At 47.8% G+C, this 13,955-nt stretch overlaps 1 protein-coding gene across 6 annotated transcripts in view; it reads right to left on the reverse strand.

Annotated features, from left to right (window-relative positions):
* CCDC150 (coiled-coil domain containing 150) overlaps positions 1–13,955 on the reverse strand; it is a 200,571-nt gene that overhangs the window by 103,311 nt on the left and 83,305 nt on the right. For all 6 annotated transcript variants that reach the window (XM_077290128.1, XM_077290129.1, XM_077290130.1 and 3 more), the window contains exons 10-12: positions 5,803–5,910; positions 5,588–5,712; positions 1,981–2,158 (exon numbers count right to left, since the gene is read on the reverse strand). In XM_077290128.1, coding sequence (XP_077146243.1) covers positions 1,981–2,158; positions 5,588–5,712; positions 5,803–5,910 — 411 coding nt within the window. The remainder of the gene's footprint in view (positions 1–1,980; positions 2,159–5,587; positions 5,713–5,802; positions 5,911–13,955) is intronic.

The following is a 13,955-nucleotide window of genomic DNA, read 5'->3' on the forward strand; positions in this document are numbered from 1 at the left end:
CACTTCCATCCTCCCGAGCTGCTGCGTTTCTCGGACCCACATCCGCAGCAAAACTGCAGATCTTTTTTACATCTGCGGTTTTGCGGCGGATGTGCCCGACTCAATGAAAGTCTAAGGCCATGTTCACACATAGCGGTTTTTACCGCGGATCCGCGGCGATTTTGATGCTGCGGGTCCGCAGCAGTTTCCATTGCGTTTACATTAACATATAAACCCTATGGAAACCGCAAACCGCTGTGCACATGCTGCGGGAAAAACCGCGCAGAAACGCAGCGGTTTAAAACCCGCAGCATGTCACTTCTTTGTGCAGAATCGCAGCGATTCTGCACCCATAGGAATGCATTGAACCGCTTACTTCCCGCATGGGGCTATGCCCACGATGCGGGAAGTAAGCAGATCATGTGCGGTTGCTACCCGGGGTGGAGGAGAGGAGACTCTCCTACAGGCCCTGGGAAGCATAAATAGTGTAAAAAAAAAGAATTAAAATAAAAAATGATGCTATACTCACCTCTCAGCGCTGCACACGGCCGTCCGGTATCAGGGTTGGTGTGCGAGCAGGACCTGTGGTGACGTCGCGGTCACATGACCTTGATGACGCCTGGGTCACATGACCGTGACGTCACGAAGGTCCTTCTCGGCACAGCATCTTTGGAACTGGACCGCCGGGTGCAGCGCCGAGGAGATCGCGACGTCAGAGGGTGAGTATAGCCAATTTTTATTATTTTTTACATTACTATTGATGCTGCATATGCAGCATCAATAGTATAGGCGGAAACCCGCAGCGGAAATAGCGGAACAAACCGCGATAAATCTGCAGGGATAACCGCAGCGGTTTTGCCCTGCAGATTTATCAATTCCGCTGCGGGAGAACCTGCAGAGCACACCGCAAAGTGTGCACATAGCCTAAAGGTGCAGAAACGCTGCAGTTCCGCACAAAAGAAGTGACATGCTGCGAGAAAAAAAAGCTGCGTTCCGGTGCAGCCTTTTCCGCAGCATGTGCACAACAAGTCTGCGGCTCCCATAGACTTACAATGGTTGTGCACTACACTGCGGATTTGATGCAATTCAGTGCGGCAAAAAACGCTGCGGATCTGCAATCAAATCCACAACGTGTGCTCACAGCCTGAGCATTTAGGGAACCTAGCAAAAAAGCCAAGCAAAAAACAAGTGTGGGATTGCACTTTTTTTGCCATTTCATTGCACTTTGAATTTTTTTCACATTTTCTGCTACACGACATGGTAAAACCAATGGTGTCGTTCAAAAGTAGAACTTGTCCCGCAAAAGATAATCCCTCACATGGCCATATTGACGGAAAAATTATGGCTCTGGATAGAAGGGGAGCGATAAACGAAAACAAAAAAGCTGCAGGGGTGAAGGGGTTTAGAAACATGGATATGGACATATCTATGGAAATAGACATATATCTGTATCTATCTATCTATCCCTCTATCTGTGTGTAATGGAGTGTGGGTTGGACAAATGTAAAAGAGGAGGTTGGACAGAAATGACATCACAAATCTGTTTGAAGCTAGAGGAGGGAGAGGAGGGAGGGGTTGGGTGTGTTTTGGAGAGGGTGTGCTAGGTTCAGGCTTAGTAGCAGTGCAATGCATCATGGAACTTGTAGTATTAGAGCACAATGACTCAGGAGAAAGGAAGTTGTCGATTAACCCCATGAGAGCTGAATCCAGCACTAAAGTGGGCTGCTACAGCATGATAAAAGGTAATATTGCTAAAATAAACACAGTAGATGTTTTCAGTGGCACATAATAGCAAGATTTATGAAAAAAAAAAAAAAAGGTTATAGTAGTGGACAACTTCTTTAACATGAACAGTTAGCAAATATGATCCAAAATAAGATGTCAAATGATATCTCAAAATATCTGTTACACCTCATTATCTCAGGTGTTATGTACACTGTCTGCTAAGCAACACAAAACAATGCGATTAATAGAAGTGAGACAGATTTTACAGTGTGATACCTCCTCCTGTAGCATCATCTTTTCATTTTCTAAAACAGTCTTATTCTGAAGTGCAGAGTCCAGATCAGCTCTCAGACTAGCAATGGTGTTTTCTTGCATTTCCATTTTGACCGCGTTTTCCTTCTCTGTATCTTTCGCTTTTTCTTTAAATTTGATGTTCTCTGTACGGAGTGTTTCTCTGAAAATTAGATAGTAGAGTTGGTGAAATTTAAATTGCATGACCCAGATGGGACACGTGAGTAATTTGTGGCCGCTGGGCATGAGCCATGAGAACTGCCTCTTACCTTATGCCATCCATGGCTAATCAGAACAAAAGTCGCGGATGCCGTCAGATAGAAGTGGTTCTCCTGACTCCTGTCCAGTGGCCACAGATTAATCTGGCTAATGGATGAGGTCATGCGAATCGACTTTACTATTTATTTTTAGAGTACCATTGATTCCATGGTGTTGTACTGTACATGAATGAGAGTTACATACAAATAGAAACTAAGGCCTCTTTCACACTTCAGTTGTTTGGCGTCAGTCTAAAACCGTCATTTTCCTCAAAAAACGGATCCGTCATTTTTTGTGACAGATGTTATTTTCCCCATAGACTTGCATTAGCGACGGATTGTGACGGATGGTCGTCCGTTCCATCCGTCATGCGACGGATCCGTCAAAATTTGGCGGACGTCATCTAGACATTGACGGTCATTGCAACGTTTTTTGTCTGCGTTGAAATGGCGGATCGCGACGGATCCGTCGCGTCCGTCATTTTATAGAATGGGCACCTATGGGCGACGGATCCGTCGCGACCGTCATTTCGACGGATCCGTCGCCTCAATCCGTTTTTTCAATTGCGCATGCTCCAAAAAGTATATACAACCCCCGAGTAACGGATCCGTCAAAAAAACTGATCCGTTACATCCGTTTTCTCAACAATTGTGACGGATCCGTCGATCCGTCACTTTGTCGGAAGTGACTGACGCCAAACGACTGAAGTGTGAAAGAAGCCTAAAGTGAACACACTAAGAATGACAGATTGGTAAAGAGGGGAGAAGGCCCTGCCCTGACTCCCGACTCCAACTCCGATTTCATGACTCGACAGCACTGCCTCACTAGTGAGCATGTACATAAAGTGCAGCATAGATTCATCTCTCCTATAAGCTGAGTTCATTAGATCAGGAATAGAACAGACATTTAGAAGACATTTCATAACTTTTCCAAATTTTTGATGGAACAATCTACAGCACATTCTGCATTGTACTACTGTACCCAATTTATTATATATTTCCGGAGTCAGAGTTGGTCAATTTTATACAGACTCCACCAAAATTGACACCAACAGACTCCACATCCCAGCTCGAGAGAAATCTTGGAGGCGATTAAGAGAGGAACCTATGCGTGAGGAGGGGAAAGGGAGGTCTTGGGAGGACCGGAGGTTGCGTGCTGGTAGATATCAATAGACTACTTTGAAGATATACGGATGAGACAGGTTATAGATGGCTTTGTAAGTCAGTGTTAGCAGTTTGAACTGGATACACTGGGGAATTGGGAGCTAATGAAGGGATTTGCAGAGGGGGGAAGCAGAGGGGTAGTGTTGTAAGAGGTGGATTAAGGCCCCGTCTCACTAAACGATTTACCAACGATCACGACCAGCGATACGACCTGGCCGTGATCGTTGGTAAGTCGCTGTGTGGTCGCTGGGGAGCTGTCACACAGACAGCTCTCTCCAGCGACCAACGATCAGGGGAACGACTTCGGCATCGTTGAAACTGTCTTCAACGATGCCGAAGTCCCCCTGCAGCACCCGGGTAACCAGGGTAAACATCGGGTTACTAAGCGCAGGGCCGCGCTTAGTAACCCGATGTTTACCCTGGTTACCAGCGTACATGTAAAAAAAAAAAAACACTACATACTCGCCTTTCGGTGTCCAGGTCCCTTGCCGTCTGCTTCCTGCTCTGACTGAGATCCGGCCGTACAGTGAGAGCAGATCACAGCGGTGACGTCACTGCTGTGCTCTCACTTCTCACTGTACAGCGGCTCAGTCAGAGCAGGAAGCAGACGGCAAGGGACCTGGACACCGAAAGGCGAGTATGTACTGTTTGTTTTTTTTTACATTTACGCTGGTAACCAGGGTAAACATCGGGTTACTAAGCGCGGCCCTGCGCTTAGTAACCCGATGTTTACCCTGGTTACCAGTGAAGACATCGCTGGATCGGTGTCACACACACCGATTCAGCGATGTCAGCGGGGCCTCAACGACCAAAAAAAGGTCCAGGCCATTCCGACACGACCAGCGATCTCACAGCAGGGGCCTGATCGCTGGTACGTGTCACACATAGCGAGATCGCTATGGAGGTCGCTGTTGCGTCACAAAACTTGTGACTCAGCAGCGATCTCGCTAGCGATCTCGCTATGTGAGACGGGGCCTTTAGTCGAGCAGCAGAATTAACGACAGACTTGAGAGGTGTGGGAGTGTTAACAGGGAGGCCACAGAGGAGGACATTACAGTAGTCAAGTCGGGAGATGATGAGGGCATGCACTAAAAAGGTACCGTAACTCTAAGGCATCGAACTTCTGGTACTGCAGAGAGCGAGATGTCATTAATGGCGATAGATAGGGTATGGGAGTTAGGCGAGATGGAGGAAAGATGATGAGTTCAGAGTTTTAGGATGCGAGAGAAGGAGAAGGAGGATATGGCTGAGAGACACCCTGGGATTCTGGACAGCAAAGAGGTGATATCTGGGCCATAGAGGTAGATTTGAGTGTCATCAGCATATAGGTAGTAATGGAAGCCATGGCACTTCATGAATTGTCCCAGGCCAAACAGCAATTGTTCATGATCACTAGTATTTTGCAATATACAGTAACTGACAAGAAATGTTGCAGCAAAGACTGATAATCCCCTTTTCTTACTTTTAAAACCAGTGAAATCAGACAGGTTATAAAAATAATGTTTGTGTGGGTCTGACATCTACCATACTTTCAGTAGAGCTGTATGAGAGCAAGACAAACACCCCCCTATTCATCTCTAGAGAGCTGGATAGTGTCACTATAACTTGTACCCCCACTGTTTATAAAGGGATGATCATATCCCAGGAATATGTCATTCATTTGTAATGTGGAAATACTCCTTTAATCCCTTACAGTTATATCATATGCAGGCTCCCTGACTTTGCATCTTTGCCAGCAGATGACGGCTGTGTCGGGAAGAGGTTAACTCTGGATCATCATTTCAGAATCCCAATAATCTCCAATAGTTGTGAGTTACACATAGTAAAAAGCAAAAAACAAAACAAAAAACCCACTGAAGTGTAACTTTGAAAATGAAATGTAAAAATTTCCCCTGCTATACTCCATCTACAGGTGCCTGCCAGGACATGTGCACAGCCGGCAGGTATTGTGTATGAGTCCTATTCTAATGAATAGGATAGGTGAATGATACCTGCCGGCATATATCCAGGCAAGCAATTGTCGAAGCCAATCCAGGAGCACCACTGACGTCATGCAGGGGTGAGTGGCACAATAAATCTTACTGATTACTATAGGCAAAACCAATATCACTTCTCAGCACTAATTTTACTTATCAATCTCAGTGTTAATAATATAGAGGCGAGTAGCTTACAGTTCTCTCTCCATCTGATTTCGCTCATTAAGTATTTTCTGCACTTCCCCACTTAGGCTTGTCTGGACAATACTCAGCAAGGTTTCCTGTTCCTGCAGTTTTTTGGCCGTAGTGTCTTGTGATACCTGGTAGTCGGATTAAAGATAGCAAAAAACAAATAGCTAAAAGAAACTGAATGGAGCTTTAAACCGTCAAGTAATGCTGGATTTGGGTACCTTGAGCTCCTGCTGGTGTTGGCTCACAAGTTGGAGGTTTTGGTTGGTTACCTTCTGCACAGTCTCGGTGAGTTCAGAGCACTGATTCTCCAACTGCTGATTTAGACACTACAGAATACAGAATAACTGTATCAGCATCTGTGTGAGATCGCGTTGTCAGATATTAAAAGGGAACCAAAGGTTTTTACCATAGAAAATACTGCCAGCACCTGTACAGCCTTATATATACAGCATTCTCGAATTCTGTACATGAGTCCCCAATGTGACCGTGCTGCAGGTGAGTATAATAAAATGTCTTTGTGTTCTGCACAGCACATTGGGGATTTATATACAGCAATCGAGAATGCTGTATATAAGGGCATACAGGTGCTAGCAGTACTTTATATGGGAAAAACCTGGTGACAGGTTCTCTAACTATTCTTCATAATATGAAAAACAAAAAATCCAATCAAAATAATGTATTACTACACAAGCCATTATAAACCACACTGGAGATCAAACTTTGCACAGTTTAAAGGCAGTACATTAATAATCATTCTGTATTACACAAGAAAGTTGAGAAAATACTTTTTAGTGTGCGTCTGAAGCTTCAATGAGGGGGACCTTATGGACTGTCTGGTTAATGGCAATCTATGGACTCGCAGTGAAGACGGCAGCACACATTGCCAATGCAATGTGAAGAGAGCAGATTTATTTCACAGAAATTAGATGCATGTCTTCTAATTCTTGCCAAGGCTCAATACTGTACATTCTGTAGCGGCTGTGCTGGAATTGGACTGCAGAAACTGCAGTACCAGACACAGCCACTACAGAATGTAAGGAGCTGTGCCTGGCTACAATAAATGCTGGTACAGAGTGTTTTTCTTCAATACCTCTTTATATAGAAAACTTGAAAAATTGGAGTACAAATACAGGATGCAAAATGATCCATCACTAGTTTCCCTGACATGAAATCAGTCATTAAGCCATGTTCTGCCTGGATGCCGCAGGACACTCCATCTGCACTTGTTGCAATGTTTTGGGGTTGACTCCTTTACCAAACATTGCTATAGGCACATATGGGATGACCCTAATGGCTGGACTCTGCAGAACTTGGCTGAAACGGAGCCATGAACATGTTGGAATGTAGGGATTTTACTTAGGTGAAACTGGCGATGGATCGTTTGACATCACGTATTTGTAGTGCAATTTCTTACGTTTCATAAATAAAGTATTGAAGAAAAATACTCTGCAATGGTATTTATTATTGGATGACATAGAACGTCATAGAGAGAGAGAGACGCTCTACTGTATGGAACGTAACTAGGTGTTCCATACATTTTTAAGAAGGGTCCAAAATCTGTAAATTGTATGCTGTGACTAGCTATCCATGACTGGGTCACAGCGACTGCCAGAACATGGCAGCGGCATTAATCCACCGATTGGTGGAGTGCCAGTTGATGGACCCAACCAATCATATATTCATCCTAACGACAGCCCATCAATACCGGAGCGTTGAAATACTTTTGTTAAAACAATATATGGACTCAGCATTTTACGAATCCCATTCACTACTATGTGGCAATATATATGGCACAACTAGACTGTAAAAAAAAGGGGTTAAGTCTCCTTTGCTGCCGGCAGGCCATCTTGGAGCTGAAGTACAAATGAGCCTGTCATATTATACATACGGTCCGATCTGCCAGCATCTTGTTATAGAGCCGGAGGAGCTGGACACAGCTTTGTGGGAGAAAATCCTGCACAACCTGCATTTAATCCAGAAATTCCTGTTCGTTCTCAACTCAGGGGACACTACCCTGTGTGCACAACTTTTAGGCAATATGGATTTTTGATGATAAACTGTATTATTGACCAATTACATTGCTGCTTGTCAACCCAAAAGGTTAATAACCCTGAATATCTAGGAAAGTAAAAGTGCAGTTTTGTCTTTCTCGGGAGAATATCTATGTGTGCAGAATTATTAAGCAAATAAATGAAAATATAACACTGTAGTAGCAACATTTACATCTGTTAAAGTAATTATAATAACCAAACAAATCAAAATGTGGTAAGAAAAACATCTGACATTAAAAAAAACTAAATAACCAATATTGCCACCCTTCTTTTCAATAACATTCATAAGCCTTCCATCCATGGAGTTTGTTAGTTTCTTATTCTGTTGACAATCAACTTTTTGGGCAGCACCAACCACAGCCACCTAGACACTGCTCAGGGAGGTCACCGTTTTCTTCACCGAAAATCTTCCGTTTTAGGCTGTGTGCACACGTAGCAGATTTTTCGCGGTTTTTTTCGCATTTTTTCGCTATAAAAACGCTATAAAACCGCAAAAAAAACGCTCACATTAAGCATCCTATTTAATAGAATGCAATCCGCATTTTTTGTGCACATGCTGCATTTTTTTCCTGAGCGGAATCGCATTGCAGAAAAACAAGCAGCATGTTCATTAAATTTGCGGAATCGCGGGGATTCCGCACACCTAGGAATGCATTGATCTGCTTACTTCCCGCATGGGGCTATGCCCACCATGCGGGAAGTAAGCAGATCATGTGCGGTTGGTACCCAGGGTGGAGGAGAGGAGACTCTCCTCCACGGACTGGGCACCATATAATTGTTAAAAAAAAAAAGAATTAAAATAAAAAATCGTGATATACTCACCCTCTGCTGGCCCTGGAGTCTTCCCGCCTCTCAGCGGTGCATGTGGCCGCTTCCGTTCCTATAGATGGTGTGTGTGAAGGACCCGCGATGACGTCGCGGTCACATGTCCGCAATGCCGTCGCGGTCACGTGACCGTAACGGCATCGAAGGTCCTGCACACAGCATCTATAGGAACGGAAGCCGCTGAGGAGATCGGCTGTTTGCGGAAGGTGAGTATAACCATTTTTTTTTATTATTTTTGCAGCGCCCCAGAGTCCTGGTCGTTGCAGTACCGTTGCTCCGCCACTAAGGGGGGCTATGGTACGTCTGATGGCACTGAAGGAGTTCATCTGACCAGGCATCACAGACACCAATACACTTTATAGTCTGGCCTCTAGGGGGAGCAAAGGGCACTATGCATTAGGCCACTCCTCACAGTCTGGTAAAACTGGGGGTTAGATAGGAAGTTAGACAGAAAGCTGACTGGGTTGGAACCAGGCAACATCCTGTGGCAGAGGGTGTTGCAGGGGAAGATTCAGGGGGGTCCCTGTCAGGGGTGGGATCCTGACAGAGGCCTAGCGAACAGGAAAGAACGTTACGGGACCGCGCCTGCACTTCATTGCGGCGGTACCCCAAGAAAGGACAAGAAGCGAGGTTTATTGTGAAGAGTGAGAAACGAGATCGAAGCAACAAGGAGAAAACACCAGTAGGAGTCGTGCTGTAAGATCGAGGCAACATCCTACTGAGGCGCGTAGCCGGTGGCCGGAACGCCGAGGAAGTATTGAGCTCCAAGCCTTACTTCAAACCTACGGCAGGACAGTCAGTTATAGGCGGGCTGTCTCACCTAAATCACCTAAGAAGACATAGGGGGCAACCTGTGGAGAGGGGCGACTCTAGGGTCCCCGAAGAACTCCAGGCCTACCCGTCATACGGGTGCGTCCTAGCCATATCATCTGGGGGACGGAGAAGAACATCAGAATCAGTTGTGAGGGAACATCAGAAACAGACACAACAGTTGTGAGGACTATCCCGTGGTGCTGAGCAGGGAAGGACTACAACACACAGGCGCTAGAAGGAAGGCACAGATGTCCACCTGCAAAGGGAACTCTGGAGGTGCCATCGGACCGGCCGGTCTCAGACAGCCCTGTTAACCGTACTCTGGACTGAGGATCTTGAAGCCTTCAGTAAAGAAGTAAAGAGACTGCAACCCTGTGTCCTCCTTATTCATCGCAACCTGCACTACACATCATCACTCTCAACTTTCATTGGACGCCCCTTAGCAGGGTCACGGACCGGGTCTAGCCACCGTGACAATCCCAGAACTGAGACAGAGGCCCGGTACCGGGTACCCCTCGGCCCTGCGACTGTGGGGGTGCTCCATTTTTAACATTCTATCTTTTACTATTGATGCGGCACAGGCAGCATCAATAGTAAAAAGTTGGTCACACTTGTCAAACACTATGTTTGACAAGTGTGACCAACCTGTTAATCAGTTTTCCAAGATATGCTACAGATCGCTTGGAAAACGCTAGCATTCTGCAAGCTAATTATGCTTGCAAAACGCTAGTTTTCTGCGGGAATATGCATGCCAATTCCGCATGCGATATACCCGCGGCAGGAGCTGCAGAATTGCCGCAGAAATTTCCGTGGCAATTCTGCAACGTGTGCACTTAGTCTTAAAAGGACACACAAGTTCTCAATAGGGATTAGGTCAGGTGAGAAAAGGAGATTTTTGTGTACTCACCGTAAAATCTCTTTCTCTTAGCCTCTAATTGGGGGACACAGGACCATGGGTGTTATGCTGCTGTCCACTAGGAGGCGACACTATGCATAATCTGAAAAAGATTAACTGTGGCTCCTCCTGTGCAGTATACACCCCTGGACGGCATCAGCCTTCTCCAGTTTTGTGCAAAAGCAGTAGGAGGAACGTAACATGAATAACATAATTATGCCTGTAAGAAGGCAACTATGTACGAGCTCAAGAAACAATATGAGAACTCAACAGTTACAACAGCCCGGAAAGGGCAACAGGGTGGGAGCTGTGTCCCCCAATTAGAGGCTAAGAGAAAGAGATTTTACGGTGAGTACACAAAAATCTCCTTTACTCTGTCGCCTCATTGGGGGACACAGGACCATGGGACGTCCTAAAGCAGTCCCTGGGTGGGAAGCAATGGACGAATATTGTGCAGACAGGCCCGTACACTTAGGGCACCGCCGCCTGCAGGACACGTCTACCCAGGCTCGCGTCCGCTGAGGACTGGGTATGAACCCTGTAGTGTTTAGTAAACGTGTGTAAGCTAGTCCAAGTGGCCGCCTTACACACTTGTTGTGCCGAAGCCTGGTGCCAAATGGCCCAGGAGGCCCCTACCGCCCGTGTAGAGTGTGCCGTAATGCCGGCTGGAAGAGGAGAATTCTTAAGGCGATACGCCTCTTGTATGGTGGATTTGATCCACCTGGCAAGAGTAGCTTTGGAAGCTGGCATACCCTTGTGGCCGCCTTCCGGAAGGAGGAAAAGGGAATCAGACCTCCGGAAGGACGCAGTCCTAGACACGTATATACGCAAAGCCCTGACAAGGTCAAGCGTATGCAGAGCCTTCTCCACTCTATGAACCGGAACCGGACAAAGGGATGGTAGTGAAATTTCCTCATTGAGGTGGAAGTCGGACACAACCTTCGGGAGGAAGGATGGGACCGTACGAAGAACTACCTTGTCCTGGTGAAATGCCAGGAAAGGCCGTCTGCAGGAAAGTGCTGTCAGTTCAGACACCCTGCGTAGCGAGGTGATTGCCACCAGGAAAACCACCTTCTGGGAAAGAAGGCGGAGCGGGACCTCCTTAAGAGGTTCGAAGGGTGGTTCCTGCAATGCTGTCAGGACCAGGTTGAGGTCCCACGTTTCTAGTGGTCGTCTGTAGGGGGGAACCAATCGGGAAACCCCCTGAAGGAAAGTCCTTACTTGCGGCTTGGTAGCAATGCGCCTTTGGAAAAGCACTGAGAGGGCTGACACCTGGCTCTTAAGCGAGCCCAAGGACAGCCTGGCCTCCAGACCCGATTGGAGAAAACCAAGTACTTTGGGTATGGAATAAGGGAGTGGGATCTGGCCACGAGATTCGCACCAGGTAAAGAAAGCTTTCCAGGTACGGTAATAAATCTTGGCAGAGGCTGGTTTCCGTGCTCTGATCATGGTTCCAATGACATCTGCCGAGAGCCCTGCCTGGGTTAGAACCCAGGTCTCAAGGGCCACGCCGTCAAATTGAGAGCCCCTGAGTTCTGGTGGTAGAATGGCCCTTGTGATAGAAGATCGTGGCGGTCGGGGAGACGCCAAGGGGCGTCTGCTGTGAGTTGTACGATGTCGGCGTACCATGTGCGTCTGGGCCAGTCTGGTGCAATGAGGATGGTTGGAACTCCCTCTTGTTTGATCTTCCTCACCACTCTGGATATCAGGGGGAGAGGTGGAAAAATGTACAGAAGCTGGAACTGGGTCCAGTCCTGAACCAGAGCGTCTGCTCCGAGCGACCGCGGATCGTGTGTTCTGGCAATGAAGTTGGAGACCTTGGCATTGAAATGGGATGCCATTAGGTCCACATCCGGGGTCCCCCAGCGGAGACAGATCTGTTGAAAAATTTCGGGATGGAGAGACCACTCTCCCGAGTCTATTCCTTGTCGGCTGAGGAAGTCTGCTTCCCAGTTGTCCACACCCGGAATGTGGACCGCCGAAAGAACCGACCCTGTGTCCTCCGCCCAGCGGAGGATATGTGACACTTCCCGCATCGCCTGGGTACTGCGGGTCCCCCCTTGATGATTCACATATGCCACAGCCGTGGCATTGTCCGACTGTATCCTGATGTGAGAGGCTGCCAGTAAGTGATGGAAGGCCCTCAATGCCAGTAGGATGGCACGAATTTCCAGGATGTTGATGGGCATGGTCGCTTCCGCTGGGGACCATTTGCCCTGTGCCCTGTGGTGTAGGTGCACCGCACCCCAACCCGTCAGGCTCGCGTCGGTGGTCAGGACCTTCCATTGACCTGAGAGAAAGGATTTCCCCTTTGCTAGCGAGGTTGGCTTGAGCCACCAGTGCAGGGACCTCCTGGTTGACGACGTTAGCTGGAACTCCCTGTCGAGAGAAAAAGGATTCCGGTCCCAGGACTTGAGAATGGCTAGTTGGAGAGGTCTGAGGTGAAACTGGGCAAATGGGACAGCTTCTATTGCCGCTGCCATCTTGCCGAGAACTCTCATGGCAAACCGGAGAGATCGAGGGGGTTTGCGGAGGAGGGTGCGAACTGCTAGTCGGAGAGCCAGTGCCTTGTCCTTGGGAAGGAGCACTAGACCCCTGGAGGTGTTGAATAACATTCCCAGGAAGGTCAGGGACTGACTCGGGGTTGGTGATGACTTTTGTAGGTTGATTAACCAGCCCATGCGACTGAGAGTATCGGTTGTGATTGAGACGCTGAGCTCGCAGTCCTTGAAGGTGGGAGCCTTGATGAGTAGATCGTCCAGGTATGGAACGACTACTATGCCTCTGGAGTGCAGGACGTCCATGGTGGCTGCCATGACCTTGGTGAACACTCTGGGAGCCGTGGCGAGTCCAAAGGGGAGAGCCACGAATTGGTAGTGGTCCTGGCCTATTGCGAACCTGAGAAACCTCTGATGGGCAGGTGCAATGGGTATATGCAGGTATGCGTCTTGTATGTCTATGGAGGCGAGATATTCTCCCTTCTCCATGGACGCAATGATGGACCGAAGGGACTCCATGCGGAAATGACGGACCCGTACATATTTGTTGAGCTGTTTTAGGTCTAGTATGGGCCGTACACTGCCTCCTTTCTTGGGAACTACGAACAGATTGGAGTAGAACCCTCGGAAACGGTCGGTCGTGGGTACCGGTACTATGACTCCTGATTGACAAAGCGAGGAGACCGCTTGGTGGTAGGCTCGAGCCTTGGCTGGCGGTTTTGGGGGGACAGAGAGGAAGAACCGGTCCGGTGGGTTGGAGGTGAAGTCTATTTTGTATCCGGAAGACACTAGTTCCGTGACCCACCTGTCTTCTGTAATAGGCAGCCAGACTTGATGAAAGAGCAAAAGTCGGCCGCCTACTGGTGTGGTGTCTTCCGGAGTCCGTGAGTCATGAGGAGGAGAAGGTCTGATATTTTCCTCCTCTGGGCTTAGACTGGCCTGCTTTTGACTGCCAGGTCTTGTCCGACCTTTGCGTCGATCGTGAGTTGTCCCTGCGTGGGGAACGGTTACGATTTTGTACTGGACGCGAGACGGACCAGCCGGAGGAATTCCGAAAGGATCGGAATCGAGTTTGGTTACGCTTCTTGTAAGTGCGTTTAGGTTTCAGTTGGGGAAGAGAAGTACTCTTACCCCCTGTGGCGTTGGATATCATAGTGTCCAACTGTTCACCGAAAAGTCTCCCACTGAGGTAGGGGAGGTGCGTGAGGGACTTCTTTGAGGCTGCGTCCGCTTTCCATTCCCGCAGCCAGAGGATACGCCGAATCGTGATGGCGTTTGATGCTATCCCC

Source organism: Ranitomeya variabilis, chromosome 2 (assembly GCF_051348905.1).
Source record: "Ranitomeya variabilis isolate aRanVar5 chromosome 2, aRanVar5.hap1, whole genome shotgun sequence".
Classification (NCBI taxonomy): domain Eukaryota; kingdom Metazoa; phylum Chordata; class Amphibia; order Anura; family Dendrobatidae; genus Ranitomeya; species Ranitomeya variabilis.